At 44.4% G+C, this 20652-nt stretch overlaps 1 protein-coding gene across 2 annotated transcripts in view; it reads left to right on the forward strand.

The window, feature by feature from the left end:
- Positions 1–19168, forward strand: part of SRT1 (sirtuin 1) — a 107713-nt gene extending 88545 nt beyond the window's left edge. Inside the window, exons 11-13 of one of the 2 annotated variants that reach the window (XM_087692273.1) lie at positions 16938–17005; positions 17443–17545; positions 17702–19168. In XM_087692273.1, the coding sequence (XP_087548399.1) occupies positions 16938–17005; positions 17443–17545; positions 17702–18001 (471 nt within the window). In that variant the 3' untranslated portion in view covers positions 18002–19168. The remainder of the gene's footprint in view (positions 1–16937; positions 17006–17442; positions 17546–17701) is intronic. The other variant, XM_087692272.1, reaches the window with a different exon arrangement.
- Positions 19169–20652: the final 1484 nt, after the last annotated feature.

The following is a 20652-nucleotide window of genomic DNA, read 5'->3' on the forward strand; positions in this document are numbered from 1 at the left end:
CAAATGCAGGTTTGAAGACTGAGGCCAGATGCTGGTGGGGAGTGATGCCAGAGGTGAAGGAAGAGCCAGAAATTGAAAATGCAAATGTAGACAATCTATGATGATGGAAGTGCTAGTAGGAAGTGTGACACCCGACGAAGGCGAGGGGCCAAGAACCAAAATGCGAATGTCTGAGCCTGGAAAGCTGTTGCCAGATGATGATGCAAATACCAGGTGAAAGGTGGAGCCTCCCAGATAGCTGAATACAAGCTGACAAGGCCGCCTGGAGGAGAAGAAGCTGATGCCCACTGTGTAGGAAGGTCGCCGGGTGAAGAATAGGGCAGAAGATGACAAATGCAAGGAATGCCACCATTAGGATGTTGTCACCATGATGAAGGGATGGTCGCCACCTGGAGATGGAGCCTCTTCCACGATAAATGCAGACCTATGGAGGAATGTGACTAGCACTTGATGAATAGGGATGGAGATGGTGGGAGGAGAGAGAAGAGATGAAAGTCTGAGAAGTGAGAGAGTGTAGGTGAGTACAAGTGAAGAATGAAAGGTGGAGCCTTTTCCGCCATAAATGTAGACCTATGGAGGGAGGTGACTAGCGCCTGACGAGCAGGGATGGAGATGGTGGAAGGAGAGAGAAGAGATGAAAGTCTCAGAAAAAGTGAGAGTGTAGGTGAGTACAAGTGAAGAATGGACGGGAGGTGCTATATATATAGGCACAAATAGTCTCGAGTCTCACCCACTGAAGTCTCTCAAATGGTGCTTCGACACTCTTGAAAGACCCTACAAAGCCTTTTTGGGGCTGGAAACTAAAACCAAAAATGGGAATGAAGAAGGGAAACTATACGGAGTGATGTGGTTTCTCAACACCCCCTCTCATACCCAAAAAGGAGTAAAAAAGAGGAGTGAGATGAAGAGAAGAAGATCCACCTTGAAATCTGAGAATGCCACTTGAAAGAAACTTGTGAAGACAGTTAGGAGACAAGATGAGTAGTAGAACTTGAGATACAACCTCAGGTGAAAAGCCACTAGCTCCGTGACACCATGGCAGAAGGAATACGAATGCCTACGCATAAAGTCGCCCTTGAAAATCCAAGGGCCCCGATGATCAAATTAGAGATTGGGTAGAAGGAGAGGAAAGGATTGCTTGAAAGGGAGTCACTCCTTGAAGGTAAATGGGGGTGGGAGAAGAACGGAAAGAGTAGTAGGGTCCTCTGCACAAATGGGAAGCCCCCTTTAAAGCCGAAGAAGAAGGAGATGCCCCCTTTGGGGCCAAAGGAAAAGGATTCCCCTTTGTATCCCCCTTTGAGAGAGAGAGGGACTCCAACTCATGGATCATGGACTCCGAGCTATCTGATGACAAAGGAAGTACCACCGGTTGTGTCGAAGAAGGTATCTAGGGCTTGGAAGGAGCAGAAGCTGGAAAGTGCCTAGAGGTGTCTTCTTGAACCGAGGAGAAGAGGGTGGGGTAGAAGGAGGCTCAAGGTAAGCCAAGGGTGGGAAATAGTTGCGGGCTCGCAATGGAGTGGATTGTGGAGGAGATGTGGACCATGGTAGCCATTGGGCCCAAAAATGGGTGGGGGAAACATCCACGTAGTGTGGTGGTCTCTAGGAGGACTTATTGTCTCGTGAGGTCTTCAAGCCTCCGTTTGCTCATGAGGACTTAGTGTGCGTCGGATGTGGCTTATTGCCTTGAGCATAGTAAGCTGAGAGCCGATGTAGAACAATCTCTATGGCCCAGAAAGGAGAGGTAGCACAAAGTGTGCCTGGTAGAAGATGCATATACTCCGGTGGGGTAGGGAGCAAAGGTCGATGTCGACAATCTTTGGGGGTTTTTGACCGTGCTTGCTGCAATAGGAGCACCCATGAGACAGGCAATGGGTTGATGGAGACGCTATGATATCGGAGTGGCAACCCTAGAGAAAAGGAGGGTGAGGGATGCAACAGAAGTAGAGTAATAACCAGATATTGATGCCGAACTTGCAATCTTTCTTTGCCTTCATTGATGTAGAGGATCTTCGCGGCTAACTGAGCACTTTTGGCTCTAGTACCATGTCAAGAAATCACTGAGCAACTAGAGAGACAGGGAGGGTGGGAGGGAAAAGAAAGATATCTCCTAGGGATGCAGTGGAAGTAGAGTAATAATCAATGTTGATGCCGAACCGGCAATCTTTCTTTGCCTTCATTGATGTAGAGGATCTTCCCGGTTCACTGAGCACTTTTGGCTCTAATACCATGTCAAGAAATCACTGAGCAACCAGAGAGAGAGTAGAGTTTGCTGGGAGAAACACAGAGTGTGCATGGAAAACATCGAGAAGAGAAGAGAAACTCAAATGAATGAATGAAATAATGAAGTGAATCTGATACAAGGGGGCTGTAGCATGAAGGATGCCCTAGAGCAGGAGGTCTGCTGTAGAAGCCTTTGAGTCTGCAAATGCAGGAATGATGAGGTGTCGCCTAGAGCAGGGAGATTGTCGTGGAAGAGGAGCCTTTGAATTTGCAATGCAAGGATGATGATTGGTGCTGCTTGGAGTAGGGAGATTGCCATCGGAGAGTGAGAAGCCTTTGAGTCTGCAATGCAGGCTTGAAGACTGACGCCAATTGTTGGGGAGTGATGGCGGAGGTGAAGGGAGAGCAAGAAACTGAAAATGCAAATGTAGACAATCTTTGATGATGGAAGTGCCAGCAGGAAGTGTGATGCCTGATGAAGGGGAGGGGCGAGGAACCAAAACGCAAATGTTTGAGCTTGGAAAGGCGATTCCAGATGATGGCGGAAACGCCACGTGAAAGGTGGAGCCGCCTAGATAGCCTTATGCAAGTTGATGAAGTTGTGTGGAGAAGAAGAAGTTGATGCCCATAGAGTAGGAAGATTGCCATGTGAAGAGCAGGGCAGAAGATGACAAACGCAAGGAGTGCCACCCTCAGGATGCTGTCGCCATGATGAACAGATGGTTGCCACTTGGAGATGGAGCTTGTGCCACCATAAATGCCAACCTTTGGAGGAAGATGATTGGTGCCTGATGAGCAGGGATGGAGATGGTGGAAGGAGAGAGAAGAGATAAAAGTCTCAGAAGTGAGAGAGTGTGGATGAGTATAGGTGAAGAATGAATGGGAGGTGCTGTATATATAGGCACAAACAGTCTCGAGTCTCACCCACTGAAGTCTCTCGAATGGCGCTTCGATACTCTCAAAAGACCCTAGAAAGCCTTTTTGGGGCTGAAACTGAAACCAAAAATGGGAATGATGAAGGGAAACTTTATGGAATGATGTAGTTTCTCAACACAAGGAAGTCGTAAACCTGTTGTTTCAGAGTTCCTCTTCTTAGGACTGATGGATGATTCCTTTTGCTATCAAAAGATAGGAGAGAATGCATTTGCATGTTTTGTTCCTGTTATTCTAGGGTTCTTATACAAATATCATCAGCATTGATGACTAAAGGGGTCAGGATGAGCTCAGATTGGAATGTGGGAAAGATGCTCACTCGGACATGGTACCAAGTTGTGTATATTTCACATTTACATTAGGTTCTAGAGGAATAAGGGGTAAGAAACTGTTGTTTCAACCATCAAAGATGTGGCTTTGTTTCTGAATGATAGATAAATATAGCAAATTCCTATGTTGCTTTGAGTTTGTGGAATAAAGAAGTTGAGATGAAGCATGATGGAAAAAAAAGTCATAATCTGATATCATATTTGACCAAAATCAGTCCTGTATAGATGCAAGTGCATAACATGATTGGCAGAAAGCTCTGTGCACCTTCACTCATGCAATGAAGTTATACGTAGGGCACTCCCGGAATATGTCGCTGCGCAGTTTATGGATGCAATCATTGGCTGTATTTTGCTGCACAGTTTGTTGCTGGGGTTGCTGCCATCATTACTTCTTTGAATTTTGGAAGAAATGTGTACAAATCTTAAAGCAGCCTTTCAAATTGAACTGGGACTACTGGACTATGCCCATGAGAAGAGCAAAGTAAACTGTACACTTTGTTTGCCATGAGTCAACATTGATTTCGTTCACATCTTTCTTTTCCCCTTTGACTGGGTCTGGATGAATTGCAGAGGCAATGCATGGCACAGCCCATGAGAGGAGGTGAGCTGCTATTGAATTACGAATATGCTTAGAGGTTGGAGAGGCATCACTGGGTTGAATCTCCATTGGACAGTGGGCATCATCCATGTGTTGAGGGTTACTAGCTGTGGTGCTGTGGTAATGTCATGTGGAGATGCCTTATGAGAGGTCATGGTGGCAAGAGAAGAGGAGAGTGGGTGATAGCATGAAGTGAGAGAGATTGTAAAAGAATGAGGATAAAGGAGGGGACTTGTGGAAGATGGGAAGAATGAATGTCTCCCTCCCTTTTCTACTGTTTTCATAGTCCCATGCTCATTCTGTTAAGCTTCTCACTTCCTCGATCTGATTTGCAGTTGGAAAAAACAAAATCTGATTGCTGATACTATCTTTTCTATATTAGACCTTGAAGAGAAAAGGTTGCATCTTAGCTTTTGAAAGGTAAGGGGCAGGGGCAGCTAACTGGTCAATAGTTCCTTGTCAACCCTTTCTTAAAGGATAATAAACAAATAAGTCCACCTCCCTTTCACTTATGTGGGTCACATTGATGCAAAAGGGGGAACACACGATGAAGACGCCAATGTGAGGGTGCTGTGTGGTTGCTGCCCTGTTGTCTGTTGCCGCTAGCTTGCTTGCTAACCACCTGCTGGCTTCAGCCCTTTGACTGGACAGCAACAGTCGACTGGAGCCCATTCCTGGATGGCTGCACCTTGGGCTGTATCCATCTTGATGCGTGTTGCTTGGGGTCACAGAGCAGAGGAGTCTTGGACTGCATGCCTTGCCAGTTTTGGCTAATGTACCAATGGTTATAATGTAAAACCACATGGTACTCTCCAATCTCCTCTGTTATTCACCCAAATTAATCTTAAAATATAAACAATTAAATGATTACCTATGTATTCAAACTCTATGTCATGCTCAATGAAGGCCCCTTTCATTGGCTCAACTATGAGGAATTCTAATGTGCCATAAACATCATTAGTATGTTAAGTATCAATTTTTGAGCTTAAGGACTACGAGCTTGCCTTCTAGTACAACCAGCAATAGGAGCATCCAAATAACTATCTTTCATAGTGTGTAAATACCATCTAGGCATTTGTCTAGCCTCTTGACTGTGTACAAGCTCTTGCTGAATTTCAGATATAGCACCTTGCTGAATATTCAGATCAGCCATGGGCTGATTTTTAGCATTACCCAATGGAGCAGCTGGCAAACTTCAGCTGTATCACCAAATGAAATGGGCAGCAACCCTTCAAATACATCACTGGCAACCTGATGTGTCAAAACCAGCAAGGGATAATTCTGATTTTTCATCGAAAACCACATCCCTACTAACAAATACATTTTTAGAGACAGGATCATATAATCTATATCCTTTGCTCTCACTGTTGTACCCCACAAAGATGCATTTGACAGCCTTGTTATCCAACTTCTTCGTGAGTACCTTGGGAATGTGTGCATATGCAAGATACCCAAAAGTACGAAAATGCCCAACAAAAGGTTTCCGGCTGTTCCAAGCCTCAAAAGGTGTGATATTCTTTAATGCTTTGGTGGGACATCTATTCAAGACATGGCAGACACACATAATTGCTTCCATCCAAAAACTGTGTGGCAAGCCCTTTGCTTTCAGCATACATCTGGCTATCTCCATGAGTGACCGATTCTTCTTTGCAACCCCGTTCTACTATGGAGTATAAGCTGTAGGGTACTGATGAACAATGCCCTTTTGCTTCAAAAAAGAATTCAGCATAGAGGACATGTATCCCCCCCCTCAGTCTGAATGGAGAGTTTTCACCTTGTAGCCAGATTGGTTTTCAACAAGTGATAGAAAAGCCAAAAATGCATCATACACTTCTGACTTTTTCACTAAAGAGTAGACCCAGCAAAAGCGAGAAAAGTCATCAATGAAAGTGACGAAATAGTAACAACCACCAATGACTTTGTCTGCATAGGGCCACATACATGTGAGTGCATAATCTGTAACCTGGCAGTGGCTCTAAAAGCAACATCACGGGGAAACGAAAACCAATGCATTTTTCCCAAAATACATCCCTCGCATAAGTGCTCAGGAGATCTCTCCAAGAGAGGTAAACCATTGAGCTTCTGTGTACGTTGCAAAAGCATTAAGCTACCGTAGTTTACATGCCCCATGTGAGCATGCCATAACTCCACCTGTAACATAGCAGGAGTAAGAGTGGACGTTAAATAGACTGACTGATCAACTGAAAGAGCATCCAATTCATATAATCCATGAGATAGAGTGCCAATTAAAACCAAAGTCATGTGTTCCTTATCCCTCACCATGCATCTGTGATCATCGAAGGTGATTTGCAAACCACACCATGCCAAAGAAGAAAGAGATAACGAATTCTTCTTTATACTTGGCATAAACAAGGCATCTTGTAAACGGAGAATAGAGCCATCAATGATTGTCGCACAATCTTCCCAATACCTCTAACAGGATATGATGGACTATTGGCACATTGTATAGACTTGCCAACCGGGGCTGCAATAACAGAAGCAAACAAATCTCTGCGAGATGTGATGTGCCTAGATATACCACTGTAAAAAAACCATGTGCTTGCATCCTTAGTAGAGCTAAATGCTCTATCAATCCAAGAAGAGTCATTATTGCATGTGTAAAAACAATAGTCCGTGTCTGCAACAAAGGATGCTAACTCAGTAGCAGTGGAAGGTGCATCAGAAACAGACATCCTTGACTCCTTGGCTATGCCCTTTCTACACTCAGTGATGTAGTGGCATGGCTTTTTGCAATAGTCACACTTTCTCTTCTTGGCTTGGGTCCCCCCTTGTTTCTTAATGTGATGTGAAGTGCCTATGCGGAGCATTCTTTGCTTGGCTGCCCTTGCCCTTTTGTCGTGCCATTAAAGCCTGCTCAGAGGCTATAACGTCCACACCACTGTTCATTCATGTCTGCTCTTCCTCTAAGAGCAAATTGGCCAGCTAAAGAAAAGTAAGTGACCGTAGGGCAATCCTCATAGTGAGGTTCAAGGCCGTATGAAAGGTCAAGTATGAGGGTGGCAATGAATTCAAGATAGTAGATATAATCTGTGCATTTGAGTAATACTCATCAACATTCATAAGCTGTTCACGCAAGTCTTGAATTTTATTTAGGTGATCTTGCATAGAAGCACCCTCATCCATCTTCACTGTCTCAAGCTCTTTCTTCAAGAAAGAGATGCGGGTCTCATTCTTTCCAGCAAACATTTGCTCCAAGGTCAGCCAAGCTTCTCATGAAGAAGCTGCAGACCGAATGTGAGGGATAATAGACCACTAAACTGTCAATGCAATCAACGACAAAGCGCATTCCGTATATCCTATGCCTTTTGTGTTGCTGATCTCTTGGGAAGTGGTTGAGTTGGAGTAGGCTGAACAGGCTGAGTTGCCCATTGTCCATATCCTCTTGGAGGAGGAGTAGCAAGAGCCACAACTCCGGGTCTAACTTCTTCATCGCTGACATTATCCCAAAGATTCTTCGCAATCAGCACATTCTTCATCATGAAGGATTAGAGTGAATAGTTGTTACCATCCAACCTATCCTCCTTGGATACGTAAGTAAATACATCACCTCTCTGATTTGCCATGATAAACAATGCTGATCAGAGAGCAAAAGAGCAATGTCTCAAGCTGGACCAACCTGGAAATCTTAGAATTTCCAGAAATTACAACAAGTACCTTGCTGTAATTAGCAAATTGAAGCACACTGTCAAAATTGTTTGAAATGCACACAGTCCAAGGTGCAATAAATGCTCAGCAGAACTGTAGATGCAAAAGCCCCAAAATTTATTGTCCCAAATGTTGAAAATCAGTCTATTCAGACTGTCACAGATGTGCATGTGTCAATCAGTGAGCTAACTGCAAAAGCCCCAAATGTCTGGCCCAAAATGCACAAAATCTCTGCTGTAGTTGTGTCCCAGACACGTGCTGAATTTGAGATTGCCTGCCCAGGCAAAAAGCCCCTTCCCCAAAAGTGAATATGAATCAAAAAATAATTTAAAAAAATCTTGTACCTCCGATTCTGAGCTGCTGGATTGGTGGGTGCAGGTGGAGGTTGAGCTGGAGGCGGGATGGGGGGCTGTGCAATGCATGCTGGGGAGCTGGCTAGCAGGATAGGCCAGGCGGCGAACGGCGGGCAGGTGTGCACTAGGAGCAAGGCGCTTCAGGCTGGGGCGACTGCGCTGGTGGCAAGCAGACAGGTCACAGCTGTGGTGGGCAGGTCTCAGGCAGTGTCTGGGCTCAGGGGGCGGCACAGGGACAGCGTCAACAGGTGGGCGTTGGCTGATTGGGCGGCGCAGCTAGTGGGCAGGTCTCAGGTGGTGTCTGGGCATAGGGGGCGGCATAGGGACAGTGTCAACAGGTGGGTGCTGGCTGATTGGGTGGCACAGAACAGAGGGAGGCGCCTGCTGCAGAGAAGGGACAGCAGGCCTGGCAGGGCGGACTGGCAAATGTGAGAGACATTGGAGCACCCTGCCTGCTGGTGGTTCTGTTGGAGATGGTGGAGCTGTTGATAGCGGCAGAGGAGCTGGAGTCGATGGCTCTCAGGTCAGCTCAGCTCAGCTGAGGCTGAGCTTTGATTCCAAATGCGAAAGCAGGAAGAGATTGAAACTCAGCTGAGAGTGGAGTAGACAATGTAGAGTGTGAGAGCACGACACCCAAAAAGCAATGATCTAAAGTGTAAGGTGCAATTACAAAGTACAACCCTTAAACCTCAGGGTTGTAAGAGGGTGTTCACACCCAAAGTGTGTGAAATACAATGAGTGCCCAAAACTGTGTAACGTAGGCACATAAAATAAAGGGAATAAATCTAGGGGAAAAAACCTCTCGTACGGAGAGTAAAAAGTGCCCTAGTGTCCTACTGAAGATCACTGACACTCCTCTGTTAGCGCAGGTGTGAGTCAAACCCAACAATGTCCCCCATGTCTAGCTGTCTTGTTAGAAGCATCATACCACTCTATTTGAGACGAAGGTGAACCCATCAAGTGTGGACCATCACGGTCCTGCATGTTGCATCTCACGTAAAAGGGCAGGTCATTGCGTTGATAGCAATGAAACATCTACCTAGGATTAAACGTACACACAAGACACAACACAAGCCATATTCACATAGAAAGAACGATAAGGAAATAGACATCAGATTCAGCTCCTTGTCATATAGCCAATGGGCTCACCCCAATCCAAGGACCAACAGCATATTGGGCTACACTCGTGTCATAGGGGCTGGTGACAGGTGTCTCATATCAGGAATGGGAGGTATGAAACAAGTTTTGTGCAAAGTAGAGGAGATAAATAGAAGCTTACATGCAATATTTCTTAAAATATTGGGCTACACTCATGTCACAGGGGCTGGTGACAGGTGTCTCATATCAGGAATGGGAGGTATGAAACAAGTTTTGTGCAAAGTAGAGGAGATAAATAGAAGCTTACATGCAATATTTCTTGAAATATGCCTATATTATGATCAGTGTTTGAAAAATTCCGCCATTTGATATTGTTTAAATAAAAGCCAAGTGTCTTTCTAGTTTTTGAACAATTCGTGGGCTCAACTCTTTTACTATTGGAAAGCTAGGTTTCATTTTCCTCCTCTAGAAATTCAACTTTTGTTTGAAACACTTACATATAAAATGTTTTGCATGTTTCAAATTGTAGGAAGCGGTTTCTATGTAACATTGATTGACACCTAGTCACCAAGTGACCCAAGATTGTCATCGGTGCTTTGGGCACCCATCCTTGATATCCAAGGATGTGACATCCATTTACTCTGTCTTTTGTGTTTACAATTTGTGCATTGTCTCTTGGATTACTTTGCTAGGTATTGCTCCTCTAACCCCAACCACTTCCACATCATCATAGGCACCAACTGCCTTCCCTATATCCACTTGTGACCTACACATCACCACACGCACTAGCTGGCTGTCCAAGCTGTCTGCAAGCTATCCAAGTGCAAATGCTGGTGTGCACCCCTGCAAGTTTGCAAACCTAGTCACTAAGTGACCCAAGATTGTCATCAATGCTCTGGGCGCACATCCTCCATATATTTTGTCTTTTATGTTTACAATTTATGCATTGTCTTTTTGATTGTTTTGCTACATATTGCTCTTCTAACACTACAGCATCACTATGACCATCAAGCACATATGTATGTACCCTTGGAATTGCGAAAGAGAGGTGACCAGAAAGAACTTATAGATTCTTTGATGAAGATGAAGCCTCTTGCAGCCTTCAGATGATCACCACATGTGTTGTGGTGGTGCTGCCCTGCTGAGCAGCAAAACCTAAAACTCGGGGGACAGATCTGCAGCCGAAAACACAGCTTTTCCTGCACAAAATACATGTTAGGACAGCCTCTGGAAGGCCCAATGCAGGCAGCAGAACCATCTAGCATAGAAAGGGCAATCTTGTAATTAGGAGACATGTCTGAATTGGCATGATGCTTGGGCGAACAGATGCATAAGGCAAACGGTGCAGATTTGACATGTGAGGAGCAGCAAAATATGCCATGACTGCAGCACCTCCACTCTTTGGTGATGACTGTAACGTGTCTACTTGTATCTTCAGGACACGTCTTAGCAGTCCATCGGAAAGGATGTTTAGAAAGCTCCACCCGGCACTCCCATGGAATGTTACGAGGTTTGGGATCTAGGGCTTTCCGCGTCTGTCACATAGCAGAAGTATTCCGGCCGTTCCCACTTAGGATCGACCTGAATTAGGGTTTTCCTTATTGGTCATTTCCTAACGGCAACTAGTGTCGGACCCAAGCGAACTACTTTACGCAGAAACGCCAGGTCCGAAGCGGATTCACGCTGTACTTGGTTCAAGGAGAATGGGAAACGAGAGGGATGCAAAGCTCAACCTCTCTGCCATAAGGCATAGTCCCATTCCGTTCCCCTAAAATAGCGTAAATCGGGATCAATCATAACTCTAGGTCAACGCTTTTGTTGTTCGTGTTCTTTGACGATCTTCCTGCTGTCGATCGTGATTTGAGAAAAGTTTCCGGCCAACCGGGACCATCTATCCGTAGGACAGACCTATGGCCCATTCTCCGTACTTTCCTCGGGTTGTCTTAGTTATTTAATTATCTAACACATTAGTTGGACATGTAGCAATCAGCTTCTTTAATTAGGCCGTTAGGCACTGGTTCTTTCATGTAATCATATCACTTGACATAGAAAAACAATATCAGACAAGTTCCTTATTAACAGGTTATCATATTTATCTTAGAACTACAAAGAGTCCAGCTTGTAGGCTTATTCACAATCCGCCCGAAGGCTATCCAACAATCCACAAGGATTACTAATCCAAGTTTCCGCCCGTAGACTAGTATGCGGGCCTCGAGATCCAATCCCGAGTCACGTTAGCCTCTTGTTGTGGGCCTGGAAGGCGAGGGATTCACGGCCAGAGCTCCCCCTGGCACCCAAGCGTCCTCCTGCTCCAAGTAGTGCTCAATGGAGAGACCTTTCGCGGCGGGTTCGGTCCACTTGCCCGGCGCGGTTAACAATCCCCTTGGTTAGGGTCAGGCAGGCAGTCGAGGGTAACTGAAGCTGCCTCTCCCTTCAGGCCTTCAGCCTGAAGTATAGATATCTATTTATCTTTTAATTCATTGATCAAACAAAGCCAAACAGTGCTCTAAAATCTGTAGCAAGCACAAACATTTCCATTGATCGTTTTTGTTGGCAAACTGCTAAGGAATGAATCCTTCCTTTCAAATGCATCCAACACTCGATCCGGGATGACTTACAACTTGGAAAGATCCCCTATATCTTGGGTTAGGGCGTACCCTATTAACCCGACTTGGTCAAACCTTAAGTTCATCAGTTATTTCAGTTTATCGGCTGGTCTTTAGTTTCCAATCAATCTTCTTTACTCAAGAAAGATACTAAATTAGGATGATTATTCATTCTCTTGCAAGATAACTTGCGTAAGAACCTGCCAACCTCATTGCGAGAATTTGGCCATTCCCTTGTGATCCAATCACAAGATCATATGACTCCGTACTTGTTGCGCAAGTGTCGCATCGAACTGTGAGACTTATTCTACGTATTGAACGGAGTCACGAAACAATCTGTTCTTGATTACATTAGGCTGACGTCGTTAGACCTAGGGTTTCCAAGTTCCATCTTGTAAGATTCTTAGGGACAAACCCTAGCTCACTTTCCAATTACATTTCACTGTTCCTACATTCAGTGAATGTGGGCAAGTATTTAAGATATAGGAGTTTCAATTTAGCAATACGTAGCGATTAGGTTACGTATTAATTCCTAATGAATTTCTTGGAATTTAACTCATTCTAAACGAGTACTCCGCGGTTTAGGTATTTTAGGTTTATACCAATTTTTTTAACTCTAGAAGATAATCATGCAATCATTTCCACTTGACTCGTTGTCTACGCGTAAATTGATTTTTCAACCCTAACTTATCGATTTGAGGTCAGGCATAGGTTAGGTTAAATTCCAACTAATCTTCCTATAACTTTGTGAACAAAAATTCATACTAAACAAGTAACCTTTTACTTGATGATTTATGCAGTTGACAAACGATAATTTCCTAGAGTTATGCATCGTAAGAATCATTTCATGCTTTGCACTTTCCATGATGATTCATTGTGAAGAGGATATGGGTTAATAGTGTGATATGTAGTTTATATATCTAGACTTAAACGTAGTATACTATTTTAATGGACAATAATCTAATTTTTTAATTCATTTCAATATATAAAGCTATTTGCTAGAAATGCATTTATGCTTTTTTTATTTTTGCATGTTTCATTAAAAGTATTAATGACTATGTTCCTCCGTCGTGAGAATTTAGGACAAAAATATATCCTATTTCCAACAATTAACCTTGCATAATTGAATTACAACAATACCAAATAAAAATTAGGAAGGAAAACCTGGGCTTGTGGTGGGATGTCCACGTGGATGTCAGGAGATGACCCTTCCGCGGCTGCGCCTTGGACTTTCTTACGAGGCATCGCAATTGTAGTCTTTCCGTCGTGGAAGCAGCTTTACAATTCCTTTTGAAATTCCACCGTGGCTCCCTTTTGCAATAACTTGTACCGTCCGTCGGAAGCAGTTTTAGAAGGCTTTCTCCTTGGAGTAGGGAATTCGAAAGGGGATGTTTCAGAATCTTTCACGACTAAGATCCATTAAGCCATGGGGAAGGCTTAATGGCCTTTGTAAAGACTCGCATGATCGGGGAAAAAAGTGTGGAGTCCCTTACGAGGCTTTTGAGTGGGAAAGGAAGGTGTCAAACAACCCTCAACATTCTTCTTTCTTTTACGTGTGGGAAAAGAAACAAGGTGCGGGAGAGTTCCAAGGGGTATTTTTGCATGGGGCAAGGAAAGGGCTAAGGTAAAATTTTCTTGGGAGAAAATGGGCCCTATAGAATCTCGAGGGAGAACTCCAAGGGGAAAAAGTGGCCTTAAAGGCTATGGGCCTAAGGGTTTTTTTTTTTAGAAAACACGGGGGAAAAAAGGAAAGGTCATTTGGAGTAACCTTTTATGGAGGAGGAAAGCTCTAAGGGAGCCTTAGAGAGAGTTTTTTTATAAAGGGGAAAAAGTAGCCTTTAAAGGCTATACCTTTCGGAATGAGGGAAAAGGCCTAAGGGCCCTTAAAGGTATCCTTGGAGGGGGAAGGTAATCCTAAAAAAAAAAACCATAGGAAGGGGGCTAAGGGAAATTTAAAACACGGGGGGGGGGGGGGGGGGGGGGGGGGGGGGTGGGTGGTGGTGTGTGTGTTGTTTAAGAGGGTTAAAACACGGGGGGAGGGGTTTCAAAGCCCAAGGGGAAGGGCTAAGGGGGGAAAGGGGGCTTATGAGGCTCCTTGGAAGCATCCCCCCCCCCTCCCCCGGGGGAAAAAAGGAAAGGTCATTTGGAGTAACCTTTTATGGAGGGGAAAAGCTCTAAGGGAGCCTTAGAGAGAGTTTTTTTTATAAAGGGGAAAAAGTAGCCTTTAAAGGCTATACCTTTCGGAATGAGGGAAAAGGCCTAAGGGCCCTTAAAGGTATCCTTGGAGGGGGAAGGTAATCCTAAAAAAAAAACCATAGGAAGGGGGCTAAGGGAAATTTAAAACACAGGGGGGGGGGGGGGGGGGTTGGTGGTGTGTGTGTGTAATAAGACCTCTAAGGCCAACTCTTATTGGGAGGAAAGGGGGCTTATAGAGCCTTAAACACAAGGGAGGGGGGGGGGGGGGGGGGGCGGGGGGTTGGTGGTGTGTGTGTGTAATAAGACCTCTAAGGCCAACTCTTATTGGGAGGAAAGGGGGCTTATAGAGCCTTAAACACAAGGGAGGGGGGGGGGGTGTTTAAGAGGGTTAAAACACGGGGGGAGGGGTTTCAAAGCCCAAGGGGAAGGGCTAAGGGGGAAAAGGGGGCTTATGAGGCCCCTTGGAAGCATCCCCCCCCCCCCCCCCCCCGGGGGAAAAAAGGAAAGGTCATTTGGAGTAACCTTTTATGGAGGGGGAAAGCTCTAAGGGAGCCTTAGAGAGAGTTTTTTTATAAAGGGGAAAAAGTAGCCTTTAAAGGCTATACCTTTCGGAATGAGAGAAAAGGCCTAAGGGCCCTTAAAGGTATCCTTGGAGGGGGAAGGTAATCCTTAAAGAAAAAACCATAGGAAGGGGGCTAAGGGAAATTTAAAACACCGGGGGTGTGTGTGTGTGTGTGTAATAAGACCTCTAAGGCCAACTCTTATTGGGGGGAAAGGGGGCTTATAGAGCTTTAAACACAAGGAGGGGGGGTGGGGGGTGGGGGGGGTGTTTAAGAGGGTTAAAACACGGGGGGAGGGGTTTCAAAGCCCAAGGGGAAGGGCTAAGGGGGAAAAGGGGGCTTATGAGGCCCCTTGGAAGCATCCCCCTGCCCCCCCCCCCCCCCCCAAAGGAACCTTCTAAAGCTTCTATGCCACGTGGGAGGGGGAAGCTCAACGGTGACTTGGCAGCGTTTCGTCAGCTGGGGGGCGCGGACTGGGATGACAGAGGCCGATTGGCGTATCAGGCGGCTCCTCCTTGGCCAGGCGGTGATTTGCAGGGTCTCCCCTCAGCGGCAGCAGCTCCACGGGGTCCTCCCTTCTCAGAAGGCCTTCTCTCTCTCACTCACAGTTTCGGAATGGCGGCAGCACTCCCTTCGTCTCCCTTCAAGCGGCAGCAGCCCCATGGTTTAAATAGGGGAGGGGAGGGGGATCCTCCCTCTCCTACGTGTCGACAGCATGGCCATATCACACCTGCGAGCTCCAGGAGCTTCCGCATAGGGGGGGCTGGTGTGTGTGTGTAATAAGACCTCTAAGGCCAACTCTTATTGGGGGGAAAGGGGGCTTATAGAGCTTTAAACACAAGGAGGGGGGGTGGGGGTGTTTAAGAGGGTTAAAACACGGGGGGAGGGGTTTCAAAGCCCAAGGGGAAGGGCTAAGGGGGAAAAGGGGGCTTATGAGGCCCCTTGGAAGCATCCCCCCGCGCCCCCCCCAAGGAACCTTCTAAAGCTTCTATGCCACGTGGGAGGGGGAAGCTCAACGGTGACTTGGCGGCGTTTCGTCAGCTGGGGGGCGTGGACTGGGATGACAGAGGCCGATTGGCGTATCAGGCGGCTCCTCCTTGGCCAGGCGGTGATTTGCAGGGTCTCCCCTCAGCGGCAGCAGCTCCACGGGGTCCTCCCTTCTCAAAAGGCCTTCTCTCTCTCACTCACAGTTTCGGAATGGCGGCAGCACTCCCTTCGTCTCCCTTCAAGCGGCAGCAGCCCCATGGTTTAAATAGGGGAGGGGAGGGGGATCCTCCCTCTCCTACGTGTCGACAGCATGGCCATATCACACCTGCGAGCTCCAGGAGCTTCCGCATACTTTCTATTCCCCTCCCCCTCCAGCACGACTGTCGGCTGGGGGGGATAAGGGGAATTAAAAAAATAAAAAAAAATTGTAATGATACTATTATTTGTCCCAAATAAAATATCCTTTGTAGAGGCGGTTTACGCGTGAAGTTCGGCATGTTACAATGACATGCTGCACCTCTGCTGGAAGATGCCTTGCACTCTGATAGTATGTCAGAATGTGAACACACGGAAGTGTTAAGATGGGAAGCCTAGGTGAATGATGTAAATGGATATGAATTATGAGATGAAAAGACATTTAGATAGGGGCTTGTGAACGGGTGTCAGCCGAGGCCGCTTGCCCATGTAATTTCTATGTAAGGACACCTCATGAAGGCCAGATATGCAGGTCATGGCTACGTTCTAGCATAGGAAACTTGATGTGACAAGTGGAGCCTAAGGATGTGGAGAAACACTAGGAGATTTGGAGATATGTGGAGAATCACTTTTGGCCTTGTGCTTTGTATATAGCGTGCATAGGGCACAAAACATGAATCAAAAATACCAGTTTTTACTTCTGCATCATCTTCTCTCGCATCTCAATATTGCTCCATCATGATTAGGATCAGCATACCGAATTTCAACAGATTCCATATGGAGACCTAGGAAGCTCTTTGTGCAACAGGAATCGCACAAGAATTTACAGGTACAAAGGTCTCAAGTTGCTTGGAAATTGGAATATGGCTTTCAAGCATTTAATCTGTACAAACATGGCAGTAGTTCTTCTAGGAAGAGCTGTGGGTATGGGTGATAGTCTAGATTTTGAAACTGTTACTGTCATGGATAAAAAGGAGAGTGAGTTCTTGAGGTGCCAATATAGTGTTCAGAAGGGATGTTTAGAAAAGATTGAATCCTCCATGCATTGAGCTGTTCATAATTTTTTACTCAATTTGATAATTCACTCTGATAAATGAGAAGTAGTCATAGTCGTGGAAATATTATCCCAAATTTTCTGTAATTTTGCCATGGACATATGCAAGCAACACGCTCTAATGCAGTCTTCCTTTTTACAGATTACATTTCCAGATAGATCGGATTTAAAAAGTGCTATTTTAAAACAGAAGCCTTTTATATTGCGCAGGTGTGTTTTGTCCAAGTGATCCTAGTAAAACCAGAGTCTAGAATACTAGTAAATCTATACTTGTTCTTTTTATGATGGATTACACATTTTTTTTGTTTGTTGGTTTGTGAAAAGGCAGAATGCTACTTTATATCATTACGTTTGTGTCATTTAGTCAAGAGTTCTTGATACAGTAGACATCACAGTGCATGATGTCCATAAATAGCCAAAAGGGTTGCTGCAGTCTGATTGGTATCCCTTCATATGCAGTGAAACTTGCTGGGATGTGTGCATGCGTGTCTTCTTTTGGGGGACCCGGGGATGATTTTCTTTCATCATAGAATTGCTTGAATGCAAGGGGGCATGTATGCAGAAGACCATAATCATTAAAAAAGCAAAATTTAAAGTTAATGGAGGTCGATTTTCTGATGCTAGTTGATTCATTTGTCTTCATCCAGGACAACGGTTAAGTTTTCTGACTTTGAAGTCAATGTGAGGCTCCATTTTGGAGAGGGTGGCTTGAGCTCACCAGCAGAGATACGTCATCTTCTCAAATTTGAGGTAGGGGTTTTGCTGCTACTCAACAGGCATGTACATTTGTCGGAGTGATCAGTATAAGTGGTGTTCTGAAACCCAAATTTGCGAAGTTGCACTAAGCATAATCAATGATGTGATAAGAATTTTCAAGTTCTTTTGATGTCTGTGTCTTCCTTGCAGGGCATGATTGGCAAAAGAGCTGATGGTAACAAGGATGATCTTGTGGAGACATTGAAGCAGGAAGCAGTTGAAGGGGAAGGTCTCGGACGTGTACTTCTTATTGAGACAGTCACTGAAAGTCCATATCGGGGCTTAGCAACAGAGTATGGTATTGTCACAGGTATTGTGAGATATGGACAGCCTTCCTTGTCTCTTAAGGAAGAACGATCTCCTGATGGTCTCAAACGTGTGAATGAGCCACTGGAGGATGTGAAGGAGGATGCTTTTAAAAAGAACAAGACTGCAGTGTGTGCGGCGTAAATTAGTGGCTATATTCCCCGCCATTACAGGAAGGCTAAAAAAGAGTTCATCTCTCTCTCTCTCTCTCTCTCTCACACACACACACACACACACACACACAGGTCCACCCCCTTCCCTCCCCCTCACCGATCCCGTTGTGGTGGGGACCTGTGGGGTTCTGGTTTTGGCTATTCAAGCCCCACAATGGGCAATTTTGTTACTTGTACATAGCCTTTTTGAACACTGTAGAGAGAATTACTGTGAAAACTGGCATTTTGCAGTGTCTGCAGCTCGTTATTTCCGAGTAAAGACACGATATATGTAAGAACAGTGGTCACGGAGGACTATTTTGGGAGCCACTACAAAAGGCTTCACCACAAAAGATTTATTGATTATTGATATTTGTTCTGGTTTTTTGGTCATATTTGATATTTAACACCACCTCGGTGGGCATTTTACTAATATTTAACAAAAGCAGAGTAAAACTATTTAACTCTTTGGTGGGCGAGTAAAATTCTGATGGATACCAAGGGCCAGCCAAACTATAGGAGGGTGAAGATCCTTCCCTCGACTTAGCAACACAGCCTCCCACGAGGCAATGCTGATGAAGGATTTGGTGAGTATGCGGCACGAGATTACATCGATCCCGGCATCTGGTTATGATCCTACGCATGAGCAGTGATGGCGCTATTTCATTGTTCTGGATTGAATGCAAAAGAGGTATAAGCAACCCTACTTAGGACGTATCATGATGGATTGGATGCAGCAGTGGTGTCTCTCCGTCACCTATAAGAGGTCCACTCGATAATGGATGGAGCGGACGTGCAGAATAAAGCCCATATAGGCTTTGGACGCGGTCGCCGGCATTAAAATTTTCACGAAGTATAGGTGCCACGCTTTCACGCATTCTTGGAATCGAAGGAGCGAGAGGAAGTTGAGAACGCTTCAACGCTTTGTTCGCTGCTTTTGCTGAGATGCTTGGCGGAGTTTTATTAGGCACTTTAGAATGTGTAATTGAATCAAGCAATCAAGGCAAAGTATATAATCTTTATTCAGATTTTATAAAGGCACACTAGAGTAATGGTTTTGTTTTTTAGGAGAAGAATTACCCCTCATTAACTACCACATTGTGGGAATTTCCTTTTCTTATTTTGAAGGGCTTAATTCTTTTCCATATCAACCATGAAAATGAGCACAATGAGCACAAAACAAAGAGCCAATATAGAGCAATGCTTATCAACCATGAAAATTAGGGCACACATGATATGCACTCTTATTGATTTATTATTTGGTTTGTTCAAGGTTGAGTTTTGTAAGCAAAGAAAAAGGAGCCAAGTTAGACTCTATTTCTATAATGCTCACATACACACACGTGCACACATATTTACAGTAGCACATCTAATTTAGTATCGAAAATCTAAATTGTGGAGATGAAAAGATTATGAAACCTTGGTTGCACTAGAGGCTAAGTATCAATTAAAGATCTCTTCTAGGCTTGATTAAGAAATGTTACTTTTTATGGGAAGATAAAAAATATCAAAGATATTAATTATTAGATTGTTGACCAAGTCATCACAAAAAGTAAGTACACGATCGACCTCCGTATGTAATAAAGTTGCATTGAAACAATTAATTTCCAATCCTCAATGTGGGATTTATCTTCATATTATGCTTCGATGCATATGGGCCACTTTGTGAGGTAACAAAAATACCTTCTATGAAGAGAATATTGTGGTGATGGAGGACTAAGATTCGATGCTATGGTGTTCTCTACGAGTTGAGGTACTAGTAATGCCATGGAATCCCCTATTGTTTGAGATACATTGACATCTTATTCAAATCCACCTTTGCTTGAATCATTTGATTGTTTGGACGCAAGAAAGTGATTAAAGACTTTGGGCATGTGTAGTTGGATGTATGTTACCTAGGTAGCTTTGCATAGCTCATTTCTTAGAGCTTTTCTTCCATAATAGGATCTACGTCCTACATTTGGAAAAACCTCAAGTGCTAGAATGTAAAACAAGATTAAGTAAAGCCCAAGAAAAGCAACACAACACTAGTATAATGGTGTAGAAGCCACTTATAAATGCGTTAATTTTTGTGTATGGGCTTTACTAAGCATTGGTGCATTGATAAAAATATGTAAAATAAGACATCGGTGCATCAATGATGAAGTCCATTGGAGAAGGAGTTCTACATTTTTCTTATGAATGGTTGTCATCTTCAATAGAAGTAGCATCGGTCTTTAAAATGTTCCTTCTATTTGAGAGACAAAAAATAAAGCATTGATGCAACAATAACCATGTACATGGGAGAAGCTCCACATTTTTCATATGAATGTTGGCATCTTTAATAGATGCAACATTGGTCTTAAAAATGTTCCTTCTATTTTAAAGATAAACAAAACATGCATAGTGTTATGTCCAAAGTGAGAACTAATGCTAAGAAAAGATGGTATTGATACTCATTTTGATGTGACATTAGTTTGTGAACCTATTTTCACAATTGACAATGACATTGAGGTGTGCAATTAATGCAACTTGCATGACAAATTGAAGAATTCATAGTGCTCCCAAAAATATTAAATGCACAAAGAATGCGATTTTGAAACTATGAACACAAAAAGAGGGCCAAAATGTAAAAGCAATGGACATATGTCCCATATTGCACCT

This window comes from Lygodium microphyllum, chromosome 14 (genome assembly GCF_053477565.2).
Source record: "Lygodium microphyllum isolate KBCC chromosome 14, Lygodium_microphyllum_v1.1.10, whole genome shotgun sequence".
Lineage (NCBI taxonomy): Eukaryota > Viridiplantae > Streptophyta > Polypodiopsida > Schizaeales > Lygodiaceae > Lygodium > Lygodium microphyllum.